Source organism: Sinohyriopsis cumingii, chromosome 14 (assembly GCF_028554795.1).
Source record: "Sinohyriopsis cumingii isolate HCF-2022 chromosome 14, ASM2855479v2, whole genome shotgun sequence".
Taxonomy (NCBI): domain Eukaryota; kingdom Metazoa; phylum Mollusca; class Bivalvia; order Unionida; family Unionidae; genus Sinohyriopsis; species Sinohyriopsis cumingii.
In genome coordinates this window covers 103,599,544-103,616,234 of record NC_142974.1, presented here as the reverse complement: position 1 = coordinate 103,616,234, position 16,691 = coordinate 103,599,544, and the positions used below count along the sequence as shown (strand labels likewise).

The 16,691-nt window shown below is 33.9% G+C and overlaps 1 protein-coding gene across 1 annotated transcript in view; it reads right to left on the bottom strand.

Moving 5' to 3' along the window:
• Positions 1 to 1,620: 1,620 nt before the first annotated feature.
• The window catches only part of LOC149784528 (uncharacterized), a 53,046-nt gene continuing 37,975 nt past the window's right edge, over positions 1,621 to 16,691 (bottom strand). Inside the window, exon 4 of the mRNA XM_089932614.1 lies at positions 1,621 to 15,183. Coding sequence (XP_089788740.1) covers positions 13,027 to 15,183 — 2,157 coding nt within the window. The 3' untranslated portion in view covers positions 1,621 to 13,026. The remainder of the gene's footprint in view (positions 15,184 to 16,691) is intronic.

The window sequence follows — 16,691 nt, the reverse complement described above, 5'->3', positions numbered from 1 at the left end:
TCCTCTGGAGACTTAATTTCAAATGGCCTTCTGCTCCAGCTTGGTAAAAGCCTTTAGCGTCATTATTGTGGGTTCTGTTGTTGTTGTTGTTGTAGGGTTTAATGCAGTTATTCAGCACAAGATAGGCTATACATGGCAACCAGTATAAATGGTGGAGGAAGAACCCCTGGAAAGAACTATAGACCCATGAGAAGTTACTGGCAAGCTTTCTCACATACCCACATTGGCCAAACCCGAGACTGCAACCCATGTATACAGAGGTGAGATGGGAATGATCTTGCAATGGTGAGTGCTTTAGACCACTTGGGTTCTGCACATATTAATGAGATTATCCTTTGGATGAGCATATTTGATTTACAGGTAATATTTCTAAGTCCATTTTTTTATAATAGATTTAATATTACCTTGATAAATATGCAAGAATCTTGCTCATAATTAGATTCATCAATTAATAATTAACATAATTACCAAGTTTCCTATAAAAACACAGCCTCTAGGTGCAAGATAACCTCATGAATATTCATGTCCCTTCATAATAAAACGTATGCATTATCTTGATTATATTAGCCTATTTACCAAGTCTGATTACTATTTGGTCAAAAGTATTGGGTCTCTCAGGTTGTAAGAAGCTCAGCCAATCAGATGCATAATCACATAATTACTATGCTTAAATATTTCTCGAGATTAAACCCATTCTACATCTTGATGATACAAGCATATTTACCAGCTTTGAGAAATATCATTTTAGAAGCAGCTGCTAAAGTGTATGTTTGCAAGCTCAGCCAATCAGATACAAGTAGTTGTATAAGGGAGGACCACATGACTTGTGTACAGACTTGAAAAATGTACAAACATCAGTATATTAAGGGGTTTTATAGTGAGGACCACATTACATGTGTACAGACTTAAGTACACAAAACATCAGTAGTATATTGGGGGCCTTATAGTGAGGACCAATTTATTTTTGTATAGACTTGAAGTACACAACTATCAGTAGTATACTAAGGGACTTTACAGTGAGGACCATTTTACCGATGTATAGACCGAAGTACACAAAACATCAGTATGGGCTTTATAATGAAGACCACTTTACTTATGTATAGACTTGAAGTACACACAAATATCAGTAGTATATTAGGGGCTTTATAGTGAGGACCACTTTATTTGTATTTTCTTCATGTACACACAAATATCAGTAGTATACTAAGGGCATCTATACTGAGGACGAATTTATTTGTGCTTAGACTTCATGTACACACAAATATCAGTAGTATACTAAGGGGAGCTATAGTGAGGACCACTTTATTTGTGTATAGACTTGAAGTACACAAACATCAGTAGTATACTAACGGACTTTATAGTGAGGACCACATTACCTGCATATAGATTTGAAGTATACATAAACGTCAGTAGTATATCAAGGGCTTTATAGAGAGGACCACATGTATAGACAAAGTACACACAAACTAGTATACTAAGGGGCTTTAATGAAATGGATCACTACTTGTGTATTGAAAAAAGTACACACAGACATCAGTAGGATACTGAAAGGCTTTATAGAAAGGGATAACTACTTGTGTGTAAAATAAAATATTTACATGAAAACATAAGCAAAGTCAGTTTCTATGATTAAACAATGATTTATTTTGATTAATCACAAACAACACATGAAAGTTGGATTCTCTAACTTCTCTACAAATGAATGTTTGTGTACATCTAAAAGTAAAATATACTGATCATAAATCAATACACTGGCAGAATGAAATTACAAATAAATTAACAAATGAATGGATTATTTAACTCTCAGTGGTCTCTACGTAAATGCAACCAACATTAAGTTTGACAAGAAACTATATTTCCTGCCAAGTTCATTGCTTTAGCCAAGATTCCATTTCTGATTAAGAAAAATGTCATGCTATATACACAATCCAAGATGCTCTCATACAACAAGAAAAAGACTTTAATAAATTTCCCTGTATACAAGTGGTTATAGACCCTGCACGTTTAATATAATCCTCTTGAACTTCAGAGATTTCATATTAAACAGTAGAAAAACAACTACCTTAAAACCATAAATGCAAACTTGTGAACATAACAAAGACAGGATAAAAGAAATCTTATCTTTATACATAAAATATCAAAATCTATTTAGTCATCTTCATTTCTGGTCAAACTCATCATGGCATGTAACTATCTTCAATTCCATTGTCTGAAGCCTTCTTTTACACAGCAGTGATCATAAATGTGAATAACCCACCTTGACAGGTGAAATACTGGATCAGTAAAAGACCTGAGTGTAATGTTAATCCACAGACTGTTGTTAGACTACTTCTACACAAGTACCAGCAGGATCCTAGAAAGTAGGTCACAGTGACAATGGGTTGCCATGCCATAATCATCAAAGAGCACACACATTGTATGTATAGGTGAAAGTTTTTTTTTGCAATTAGAACCCAATTAAAAATTGTTACACAATTTGTTAAATATATATTCTTAAACACTATATATATATATATATATATATATATATATAAAATTTTGACACAGTACATTTATCACAGCACCCCAATCTAAGTGTGTGATTAACCTTCATCCAAAGACAGTTTACCTAAATGTGTGCAAACTATAAGTTACTGCCAGAATTACGATGATGGAAATGCAAATGCCCATATACCATCCACTTCAGTTATGAAGATGACTGTAGTAAGTAAAATATATATTTTGGAATGGCCTAAGCTATTCCCTTTTCATTCCAGCGAATCTATAGATTAACACTAGAGTATTGATACAATGAAATGCAACAGTTACCCGTAACAAGTTATGCTATTACCATGTGAACTCCATTATCATGGTAAATGGGAAGATTTTTGGCATAATTTGCATAGTGGAATGTACTACTTTGTACATTCCCTGAGCAATATCATAATAAAAACAATAAAAAGCTACCTTGCATCTGTATAAAATGTATATAATTACAAAACTGATCTAACTCCAAGAAATGGTTTCTCTATCAATATGATCTTGCAATTATGGAATGGAATCTTTTGCAAGCTGATGCTCACTGTAAATTCCCAACTATTTAGTATGAGTTTATCACCTGAATCAATTACAGACTATTCATGATGAGCTTATCACCTGAATCAATTACAGACTGTTCATGATGAGCTTATCACCTGAATCAATTACAGACTGTTCATGATGAGCTTATCAACTGAATCAATTACAGACTGTTCATGATGAGCTTATCACCTGAATCAATTACAGACTGTTCATGATGAGTTTATCACCTGAATCAATTACAGACTGTTCATGATGAGCTTATCACCTAAATCAATTACAGACTGTTCATGATGAGCTTATCACCTGAATCAATTACAGACTGTTCATGATGAGCTTATCACCTGAATCAATTACAGACTGTTCATGATGAGCTTATCACCTGAATCAATTACAGACTGTTCAGGATGAGTTTATCACCTGAATCAATTACAGACTGTTCAGGATGAGCTTATCACCTGAATCAATTACAGACTGTTCATGATGAGCTTATCACCTGAATCAATTACAGACTGTTCATGATGAGCTAATCACCTGAATCAATTACAGACTGTTCATGATGAGCTAATCACCTGAATCAATTACAAAATATATCATAATTTGCATCAGTCACATTTTTAGTACATCACTGCATACTGATAAAAGAAAGGATAATTCAATGAACATAAAATATTACAAAATCTACCAAAGTAGAGCTTGATATCTCTGTAATATATACAAATGCTTATTTGAATCCACAACAACTAGAACCAATGCATCTAATTTCTTTTACAATATGCAAAAGAATATACATCAAAATGTCTTCCATACTACAATCTGATACAAAAATGATGTATAGTTCTTAATTTAAAAGTTATGGGAATTTACAAATTCTGTATTCTTTAATCAAAATTTCATTTAAAACTATTTTTAGTCAGCAACAATGATCAATTTATAAATTTTAAATCAGAAATGTGTCCATGTAATAGAGATGAAAACCACCATGCCCGAAATGATGCAAAACCTTAAAAAGGGTGTAGGGAGAGTTGTTATATACAGGCATTAAGAAAAAAAAACTATACACACCTACCACTGTTGTGGTGGGGAATAACCATTACATCAAATCATGATACCTTAACATGGATTTTCCCATTAACAGATACTGAATTAAAGGGAGACAATTAGGAATGAAAAATCAAACATGTATATTACAAAATTGGAAGTTGTCTTGAGTAAGAGGACAACACTGAAAATGAAACACATGTACAAGCAAATATTACAAAGAATATCAAAACAGAGTTAAAATGCCCATTGAAATTTAAGTTCTCAAAATGCATTGCTGACTCATTCTTTTTCTCTTGGTAAGTTTTCTCTGTAAATGTATTAGTCTCTACTCATATTTTTTTTAAAAAAGGATCATTTGCCAGCTGTTCCTTCACGAAGCACCATAAATCATGAACATTTAACAACCATATTTGGCTTTTTTTAAAGTTTCTCTTTTTTCAAAATAAATCTGACAATGAACAGAATTAATGAAATATTTGTCAGGTCGATGTTTGATGCATCACATTACAGGAGAGTCTCCATTTGAACCAACATCGTATCTGTTCACATTCTTAAAATATACAGAGCCTATGCTAACTCTTCTCATGTCTCGATGTGTGGATAATAGAGGCTGTACTATATTGTATATATTTATGTTCAAGTCCAACTACATACAATACAGACCCTGACTTATTGTTGCATAATGCACTAGCAGATCAGGGTCTATGCTGTTTGCTCTACTCATAACTCCTAATAAACTGCACAGAACCAGACATCGTACATTATGCGATGGCAGATTTGTCTGAATTGTCTGCAGTTGAAGTTAACCTATAAGCAAGTATAGACCGTATGTGATATGCATAAACAGTTGATCTATTATTAACACAGTTCTTTGGGATGCAAATACGCTGTACATTCCTTTTACTTACTGAGTATCAAATAAGGTTGTGAATTCTGCATCTACCATCTGTAAAGGTTCCATAAACCATTATCTATACTTGAAGACAATGGAGGATCTGCACTAACTGTTGCATGATGGTTACTTATTCTGAATTCTGTCCTTTATTTTTCAAATATTCTACCCATTTAAATGCTTATTTTTATCTGCTCCAATCAAGAATAAGTACAAACTTAATCTGTACAGCATGCAATCCCTCCATGACCCTCTTCTCTGATTAATGAATTCAAGTACAGATGGAAATGTTCATAATGGAACAACACTGAAAACTGATCTACAGAAATAATTCCATGCAAAAAATTAACCAAATTAGTTGCTAAATGTCATGATTTACAAAGCCTGATTTGTAACAGAAACTACTGGGGAGTTGGGTTTGGGGGGTTGTCTTTTCCATGTAATGTATGCTTCATACAGACACAAGAGTTTATCAATGTGAACACCAGTACCAAAGTAAAAGTAAAAAACTCTCAAATAACCCATATGCCTCTGGAGCAAATAATGGCTGTCATACATCATGATCCACCCAATTTTATCGCATTTTATTTGTATGTTCATTATTTTTTTATAAAATACATAAGTGAGCAAACTTCTGAATTTAAAAAGCAGTATATCTTATTCACTTTTTAATTATTATTTTTATTCCACAAAAATGACAGGAGTGCTAGTAAAAATTTAGGGCTATTTTTATCCAACAAATTCAGCTACTTTTTATGGATAGAAACTAACATTTGAAAAAAAAACTAAAGGAATTTTCAAGGTAACACCACAAATTTAATTATTTTTCAAGGTGGTACAAACTATAGAATAGCAAGTATATGTAAGAATGATGTGTATATATCCCTGGACAATATCTGAGGTAGAAGATATTTTCTAATATAGACATCCTAAGAACATAATGAATACATTTCCAACAAGAGAATGACAGACTTGTTTCATGTTTAATTTTCCAAAATGACCTCCAATACCTTCATTATGACAACTTACATGGTCTTTGTCATGTTGTATTTAGATTTAGAATATTATATGTTAATGTAATTAAAATTTATATAACTTGGGTGGCAGTTTTTTTAGCTATGTCTGGGAAATGTGAAAAGGCTCGTTTTAAAAAAAAAAGAATAAAAAAAAAGAGGTCCAGGACAGCCTGATATCGCTTATCTGTTGAACATAACTTAACAGTTGTCCATTTCACTAACATGGCTTGTGTACGAATACATGCTATGTTAAACTAGCTTCCAAACTTTCTGTTATGTTCAAGTTTAATTTATTACCATATCATAATAAAAATTACATTTTGAAAGATAAAAGCATACTCAATAATCACAGTCCCTTCTCCATAATCAAAGCCATACATGATTTTGATGTTGCATGTATTAACCCATCAGACACAAAATATGACTTCAAGAGTGGAAAGAATCCCAGTCAATCAGATACATGAATCTTGCTCATTAGTCCAGAAACCTGACAAGAGCAGCATATATTCCAAATTTAATTAAAATCAGATTATAAATATGGCTTCCAGTGGATCTTGTTCATCATCAAACCCATCCAAGATCTTGATGACATAAGCCAATATTTCAAATAAGATATGACTTCCAGCCAATCAGATACAAGATCACCTCATTAATATGATGGATTTTGTTCATCACTTTACCTATCTGTCATCTTGATATGCAAATATTCCAAGTTTGATTTTTTTTAAAAATGAGATCATAAATTCGGCCTCCAGAGTAGTAACAAAGTCGGTCAATCTGATGCAAGATTATCTCATTAATATGCAGGGAGTTCTCATTAATATGCAGGGATTTCATTCATTACAGAACCCATCAAAGATCTTGATGATATCAGTTTATTTCAAGTTTGATGAGGGGCAGCTAGCTTTGCCATTCAGATCAGCTAAATTGTATGCATGGCTCTTGCTCATTACTGTACTCATCCAACATCTTAATGATATGAACATACATTCCAAGTTTGATCAAAACTGGATTGGAAATATAGTGTGCAGAGTGGTAAAAGGTTGTCCAATCAAGGAAAAAGATCACCTCAGTAATATGCTGATTATCAAACCTGTCCAAGATTTGATGATATAAACCAGTATTCCAATTTTTTATATTAAAAAGACTCCAGAGTCGTTAGAAGCAATTATTGATGGAAAATCACATGATACATGATAGACAGTGAACAGAAGGCCATACCATAAGTTCCACTATGTGAGCTAAAAATCATTTTATCATATATACTTGCTTACAAGTCAAGTCCAACTGCAAATTGCACAGATCCAGATATGCTGTTGCATAATGTGCAGGCAGATCTGGGTCTTTACATTTCATTAGGATTAATCAGTAGAACAAAACAACACATACAAGCAAAGACCCTGATCTGCCATAACATAATGTGCCAGCAGACAGGGTATATGTTGTTTTGTTCTACTGATTAGTAAATGTAAAGATCCAGATCTGCCTGCACATTATATTATGGCAGATCGGGATCTTTGCTTGTTTGCAGTTTGACTTGTCTTATAAGTGCATATACAGTAGTTTTTCGTGTTGAAAGACATCAACAAGTAAAAATGCAACTGTTAATGACTGCTATCCTTGATAAAGACAAATAAAATGAATAAGCAAATGTGCACACAAAATTAGTAAATAATGGCAGTTTGAAAAAATGGAAAAATGGATTGCTAGACAGGGTGTGATGCTAGATGCCTGTCAGAGCCTTTTAAGCACAGTACATTTTCTTATGAGGACACCATCTTCAGGAAAGAGTGCATTTTTATAAACTGCAGTGGATTAAGATATTTGAAATGCAAATTAAACATGACACTAACTTGATGCCCAAAATGCAGATAGGAACCATACACAATGTACAAAAAAAAACTTCTAAGATATAAGGCATGGCAATTCCAAAGGAAGGAAGAGTACTGCACCCTCTTACAACAGGCTTTGAACAATACTGGTCTGTAGATACGGGTCTACAATCAAACTCATAAAGAACAGAGTAAACCTTAACTTGTCAGTACATCATGAAACAGCTGATCTGGGTCAATAATGTTCAGGCTACACATTACAACATTAGCACTATAGTCTCAAACATGATTAGACTGGTTTGCCAATCTTCACAGATCTCAAGTCCACACATTATAATATGAGCCAATATTTCCAAATACTAGATTGGTTTGCTAATTTCTGCACATGACTTTTCTTGAGACAAACTTACAAGCAAGTGACCTTTATATGTTGATATGTAACTGATGAATCAACTGGACTTGTTCATGCCAACTTTTGTAGTGATGTAATCATTTTAGATGGTTTGATGTCATAGTGTAAAATGTGAATCAATGATACTTGGAGATACTAATTGTAACAAAGAGTTGAACTCTGTATGGTGGTGACAAATAAAATTATATGCGAAATTAATACCCGACTCCATACAAATTATTTAATAATACCTGACTCTATACAAATTATTTAATTACAAATTTTGCTAAAGAACGTCAATGAAGTAAATATCTGGCAGTATTATTTGTAGTATTCTTTACAAAAATGATATTGCACTGCTCTTTTACTTCTGAAAATTTTGATAATTCTATATACTCTCCTTTGTCAATGGGTTCCCAGTTTGTACCAATACCTTATTGTAAACAAGGCATCAAGTACAAAAAAAAACAACATTTGAAACCATACAAATAACAGATTCTGATCTGTCATACATAATATGCCAGCTGACCAGGCATATTTTAAACCATACAAATAACAGATTCTGATCTGCCATACGTAATATGCCAGCTGACCAGGGTCTGCTACAGTTCAACTTCTCATTTTAAGCAAGCAGCGTTGATAATGATCTGCCACCATATTTCTGTGGCAGGTTGGGGTCTATTTCAGGATATACAATTACTTAATTTGTACCGATTTCTCAAAACAACAAGCAGAAAAAGTTCAACACAATGCATGAAAATTATGCAATCTCCCCATCATTAAATAACATTCACCTTTTATTGAAGGGGGGCTGGGGGGCAATTTCCTCGTGTAAATGTACACTTATTGTAATTACAATAAAATGTTATATTCACATAACCTAACACTTCACAAACACACACACACATGCACACACAACAACTTTACAAAGTAAAACTTGTATTATCTTAAAAATGCATAAACAGGAATACATAAGAAATTATGGAGCGAATCCCACATATAACCTTATCCCTGAGATTTCAATAATGGTATTAAAAAGCTAATGGTTTCATGGAACTCGATACAGCTCATTTGTAAAATACTGCTCCTAAAACAAATGAGAAAAGCTATGAATAATCTACAAAAAATTGCATCTACACTTAAAGGATATGTACCTTTTTGTCTCTTCCTTCTATCAATACACGAGTCTTTCAATTTCCTATTAAGTCACACAAATCCAGATGTCTATCAATTTCCAGTCAAGTCACAAATCAGATGTCCATCAATTTCCAGTCAAGTCATACAATCCTAGATGTCTGTTTCCTATCAAGTCACACAATTCCAGAAATCAATTTCCCATCAAGTCACAAATGTCTGTCACTTTCCCATCAAGTCATACAAATCCAGACATCTATCAATTTCCTATTAAGTCACACAAATCCATGTCTGATAAATTTCCCATCAAGTTACAGAAATCCAGATATCTATCAATTTCTCATCAAGTTAAAGAAATCCAGATATATATCAGTTTCCTATTAAGTCATACAAAATCCATATCTATCAATTTCCTATCAAATCACAAAACTTCAGATGTCTATCAATTTTCTATCAAGTCACACAAATCCAAATGTTGTATGTGTAATAAAAAGAAAATCATATTTGCCAACTTCATTCAGCCATCAAACTTTGGCAAATTTATAATAAATGCAGGAATCTAACTGTCAATGTTGCAAAAGAAAAGAATTAAAAATAACTGAATTGTAATTAAATGACAGGAGAAGGTAATTAAAAGTAATAGTGTAGACTTTCTTGCAGAATTATTCATTAGAAATAATAAAAACTGTTATTTCTACAAGCATAAAAAACAGTTAACAATAACTTCAGAATATATAAAAGATTTTTTTTTTTTTGCTAATGAAATTAAGTTGGGAATAGCATAGATTACCAATATCAATGGTGTACAATTGTGAACAGCAATGGCTCTTACTATTTGTTGTTCACATAAAGTGCTACCAGATGAGGGGTCTATACCACTGGATCTAAATTATATGCAAAACAACAGGTGTGGAGCCAGTCAATCTTCCAGCTTATTACCAACAGATGCATCATGGTCTATGACGTGCATACTTGTGTATGCAAGCATAAACACACAAAAAAGAGAAAATACCGGCTACATGTAAGCTATACAGATAAAAATCTAACATCATTTGGATTTCAAACAAAATATTATTGATGAGTCAAAATCTGTAAAACTTTTGCCCCAAGTCTACAAACTATACACAAAATCATGCAAGGAAATTCAAAATTCAAGTCTTCATGCACAAAATACATTACATGGAAAAGCAATATCTTCCATGATGAAGTGCACATTAGCATATGATGAAAATAAAATAGGGAAAATTGTGAAAACAAAGAATGGAATGATTTTATGATTTTCAAACTAAACACCAGCCTAAGAAACCAAAGTATTTTGCTATGTTGAGGGCAGGATTATTTTCATTTTCTAATCAATACATTAAGATTTTCTTTACCCATGCAGTTTCATGTTAGTTACCGGTATGAATTAATTACAAGTATTAGAACCCTTAAAAACATCTAACAAGAAATTCTGGAAACATGTACTATAGCCTGACATGTATACAAGAACTTTTGCATATAAATAGGACCCCCCCACCTCAAAAAAAACAAATCACGGAAAAAATTGGATTTTCCTGTGGAGTTTGAAGATTTAAACTCTTCAAGATAATAAAAAAGTGATAATACTTTTTAAATGTAGCTTGTCACCATTTAACTGAGATACATTACAACTAATTCAAGTACCGAATAGGTTGTTATCAAAAGACAAATTACCGTCTATACTTGCTTATGTGGCAAGTCCAACTCCAAACTGCAGATATACATATCTGCCATCCCATAATGCAATAGCAGATCTGGGTCTGTGCAGTTTGTTAGGAGTGATCAGTAGAACAAGCAACATCAACCTTGATCTGCCAGTGCATTACGTGACGGCAAATCAGGTGTATGTTATTTCTAGTTGGACTCAACTTATAACAGAGTATATACATTATGGCACGAAATAGTTTCAATCTGAAGATTCTATTCAAATCACAAAATCTACAAATAAATAATCCTTCACTGTAAGTAAAAAATATCTACAAAGAGAAAGTTAGCTTATTAACAAAAGAAAAATTAGAAAGTTCAATATAAAAGAAGGAAACTCCAAGAAAATACTGGTTTAAGTTTCAGGATGAAGAAGATGACTAGATTAATTTATATTCCTTTGACAAATTACTATTGCCCTTGATTACTACAACTCATTATTCAATGGGCCACTTTCAGAGATGAATATCACTTTGTCATTTTGACATGGTTGACGACTTGAAAGATCTGTGCTGTGTCCAACCAAGGGAGTACGAGTTTATCAACAGTAATCACTTGGCTGCAATGAACCAAGCATCACTGTAGGATCAGTCAAATGTGCCAAAGTTGATACCATCAAATGTGATATAGCCTGGTCAACTATGAAAACTGCAAACTGTAAAAATAAGAATTTAGTTGATTTTGTTACATTATCCTTGGTGCAGTACCTTTATAAAAATATAAACTACGTTTAGAATAATGGCGTAAGGTTTTTATTTTGAGAAACACAAAGCATGATGTTTTAGAACACTAATCAGAAATCACCTGCAATAGCACAAGAATATAAACTTCAAATTAAATAGTTTTTCCATGCAGGTGTGATTTGTGAACAGGCTCTGCAATTTAGGACACTCACACCCAATTTGGGATAATGGTCATCTCTGTTTAATAGTGCAAGAATATGAACTTAAATATGACAATTCTAAATTTGTTGATTATATAGTGTTCTTACCTGTCAAGGGAGACCACCCATCTTACGAACACAATTTTTTGGAAATGATGACACAGGTTGCAGTTATTTCAAGGTCGTGTAACATCCTCTAATCTTCAAGCAAGCACATTGAATAACCAAATGTTTTAACAGCTGTTGTAAAAATCATGACAACACAGTATACTTTTATATTTGTATCTTTCTTTTTTTTTAAATCATCAAGAAAACTAGCTTCAAATATTTTAACTGGCAAAATGATTGTCATTAGATGACTGAACAATGCACTGCATTAAGAGATCTTTCAAAACCATTCAAACACATCTCATGCAAAAAGAGCCCCAAAAATGTATCAGCACTAATTGATTTAACTAGACAGTGCTTATGTTATGTGAAAGTATAACATACAGTGTCATTTGAAATAAATTCTTATTTGTAATTTTTCAGGATTTCTAATCAGATACAATGATGTTAGATATAATCTAGTCCATATGGAAGACATGGGCAACTTCTGAACGCCATTCTGACATGAACTGAGTGAAATGAAAACATACAAACAAAACAACTTTATAATGTTGAGTTCCAGTCTTTAACATGGTCATTCTAGTTCTTCTATGACCATAGATGATAAATATACAGAATAAAATGTTGAGCATTAGCAATGGATAAAAAGGTAAATACATATATGCCAATCATGGACAACATATATAAAGGAAAATGTTTCCAATTCATTTATAAATGTCACCTCAACTACCACGTCAAAAAATGCTTTCTACTGTCCATCCCAAAAGAGAGTGAATAAGAGGCTTTCTGGCAAGAGTATCATGGGAAATCTAAACCTTATTCATCCTGTATGGACCAAATATACAAAGAAAGAGTTCTGTACTGTTCATTCTACTTTAAAACTTGAGATCTTCTTATTCATTAAGTTTCTCTGTCATTTTTATTGGCACTGTATTTAAGAGCCATCAATTGTGTGCTGCCCTGGCAATATGAAGAAAAAAATCAACCTTGTCCTTACAGGGAGTTCCACACATGTTGCACTTGTATGGATCCTTGTAACCATGGTAACCCATATGCATAGTATACATAATGCAGTCCTTGAATGCCATCTGGCAGTGACTACATTCATAGCTTCCATTGTTGGTGGGAATACTGGCAGTACGTTCTGACAGATATTTAGAATAACTGAGGTAGGCTTGGTCCCCTGTTGAATGCCCATTTCCTTTCTTCCCAAGTTCTTTTGTGGTGCTATACCCATTTAGCCCAGAAGAACTTGATGCTGCATTGAAGGGATTATTCAGAATTCTCCATGCAATTTCATTTCCTCTTTGTACCGCAGGATGAATGGGTTTTCTTCGGTTGTGATATGGCAAGTCACTGGCATCAGTCCGACCATCCTGAACTGCATCATCTGGCCGAGTTTCCAAAAGAATATTTTGCTCTTCTGGATATTTATCTCCAGCCGATGGACTACTTTTATCATCTCTACGATGGTTCTCGCTGTTCAGGATTTTCAAGTCTGAATGAATTTTCTCACACTCGATATTTATGTTTTTATTGTCTTTTCCAACATCGGAACGATCCCCCTCTGAGCTGCCACTAACGTGATCATTTTCAGTGTCCATTCCTTCTTCGTCTGTGTGAGGCTTTCCACAGACAAAGTCTTCTTCTTCATTCTCATGATTATTCTCTTTTTTGCTTTCCTCTGAGAAATGTTCATATTCCATGCCCGATTCTTCCTCATCGCTGGATGGGAGAGAGTTGTTTTGCTTCTCTTGTAGCTTGAGACAGAGTGTGTCCAATTTGTATGCTTTTCCTTTCCTGGATCTCTTCCTTGGACTTGGAGACACTTGCTCAAACGAATGCAGTGAATTGTCTCCATTTGAAGAGAGCTCAGCATCATCCTGATTGTCTTGTAATGGCATGAACTTGTGTATACCAATAGGTGGGGATGTGGACTTTGGCTTTGTCAAATCCAGGGGTGTCTCTTTCTGTGTGCTGCCAGTTTTTGTTGCTGGTCCAGACCCAAACTTGAGAGTCATCTGTTTCAAAATATCTATTTCATCTCCCTTTTTTGGAGAAAGATTGCCGTTCTTAGGTGGGAAAGTCACTTCCGACATGCTTTTTGGCTTTCCATGGCTGACAGCTTTCTCTTGGATAGAATCTGGCCAGGACTCAGGGCTTGTCTTGTTCCTTTCATCTTCAACTTCAGCCTTCACTTGCAAAGGTGCACTGAAAGGTTCATCCTTGAGGCCATGTGAAGTCTTCAAGGACTTTGATGGTGTCTTCATGATCTGATGTTGGGGATCATAGAATCTCTTACGGTTCTCTTCCAAAAGAGCCTCAGAAGAGATGCCAAATATTGTAAAAAGATCCTGGTTCTCTGCGGCATGGACTTTCATAACATGGCTGGTCAAGACCTCCCTACTGCTGCCTACAAAACTACAGAAATTGCACTTGAATGGAATGGATAAGCTGCCTTCACTTTCTTGACTATGGCTGTTGCTTCTCATCATGGATAAATGGCCTCCTGAAGCTGCAAACACAGGATTCATGCCTAATGGGCCAAGAGAGGGTGAACTTGTGCTGGGAAGACCATTTGGCATTTGGTTCAGAAGTGACCAGTAAGGTGACATCATACCTGGAACCATTCCTCGAACAGGTGACGGGGGCATGGACAGAAAGTGTCCAGTTAAGGAATCCATTTTGTCCTTTCGAGGACCCCTTGGTCCCCTTGGTGGACCTCTTTTAGCCAAAAGTGAGAGACCCGATGCCGCTGCATCAATGCCCTGGGGTAGGCTTCCATCAGCATTGAGCACTGTAGCCGGTTTATGATTGTACTTGCGTAAATGAAGCTTAAGACTATGGCAATACTTTGTGGCGTAGGTACAGTCAGCACACCGATACTGGTACACATTGGTATGGGACTTCATGTGACTGTTGAGCATGGACTTGTTGACACAGGCGTAGTTGCATTTTGGGCATCTGAAAGGTTTGGAGCCAAAATGATTTCTCAAGTGATATTCAAGGTGATGCTTGTACTCCGTCACAAACGGGCATTTAGGGCACTGCAGTACCTTGTCTTCCTTGATGTGTGACCTCGAGTGTGACCAAAAGTCCACCTACAATAAAGAATAATATTTTCTTTACCACTGGTTTTGCATGCAAATTTTTCCTACAGATTTAAAGATTCCCCCACCCCACTACCCATTTCATATATAAATAAGTACCACAATTAACCTACTGAAACAAGTCAGCCAGGAAAGCATCGGTCCCTTCTTTTTCTTCTTCAAATAAAATAAGACTTTGGTCAGAATATACAAGCCCTCTAAATTTATAACAAAACAGATATTATTTTGTATCTTTATCACCTGAGGATTTTTTAAAAAACATATTGAAAAAAATTTGATACCTTTGGACAGGATTTAAAGTGAGAGACCGGGACTTTGGGAGGAAGGGGAGGGAGGATGAATGAGCAAAGAACATTAAGCAAACATGACAGGGATACCTGGCTACAATTATATCATTTTTTTTAAATCGCAAAAATAACTAGATCTTTTTTCACAATGTAAATATAAAAAAATTAATATAAAAAAATGCAATCAACTATACAGTAGTAGTTTTAACACTGCATTGCCTCAGAAATTGCAGGTGTTTTATAAAGGGCTTAATTTGAAAAAATGTGCACAATACTTATAAAAATGCACATGTATGTGAATCATCACAATGGAAAATATATTATGGAAATTTTTTGTTGTCCTGCATTTTGTCTACTTAGTTTTAGAAGAATCATACAAGATATAAATACGAAAATTGTATCATTTCATCTAAGTTTCATGTTAAAATTCAATAGCATTTTTATTTATGACATTTTTTCTCTATTGTCGGCATAAATTGACAAAATATAACAGCCTCTCATTAAATTTTATGATTCAGCATTTTTGTGCATGTATCTTTTCACTAAATAATTTACATTTCAGTCTTAATGCTTTAAATAGTAATTAAGTATTAATTAATTAGTATGGGCCAAAAACATTTTTTTTAAAGCTTTAAATTATGTTTTTGTTGGGAAATCTCCATTTATTCCCTATTGTATAGTGAATTAAATACTTAGAATGACCAAGGGAACAAAACCTTGACACAAAATAAATACATCAAGTACTTGCTACACATGTACTCTTTCTATGAAAAAAATCAGATTCTACATTTTTTCCCATTATGTAGACCCTCCAGCTAAGTGTATCAGGACATTCCAATGTTTCTGATAAATGTAAAACATTTTATCAGTACACACATGCGCTTTTTTGTACAATAAACAGGAAAGAATTTTTCCGTAGTACGTCATTTTCTTAAGAGAAACTTCCTCATGATCTTAAACATTAATACGGCCTCATTCTCCTATACTTTTTGAAATCACTTGTTAAAGTGTGCTGAATATCTACAATTGTGATAAACGTTTCTTTTAGTTCTTAAAAAAGTAAAAAAATTCAGCAATTTTTTTCGGTACAGCTTAAATTGATGAAAGAAAACTATATATATATCTATATATTCATCTTTAAGTGACTGTAAATTTGCCCAATTCTTCAAAAATGTTTCTTAAAAGTGAACAACAATCAGATTTTCTCTCAAA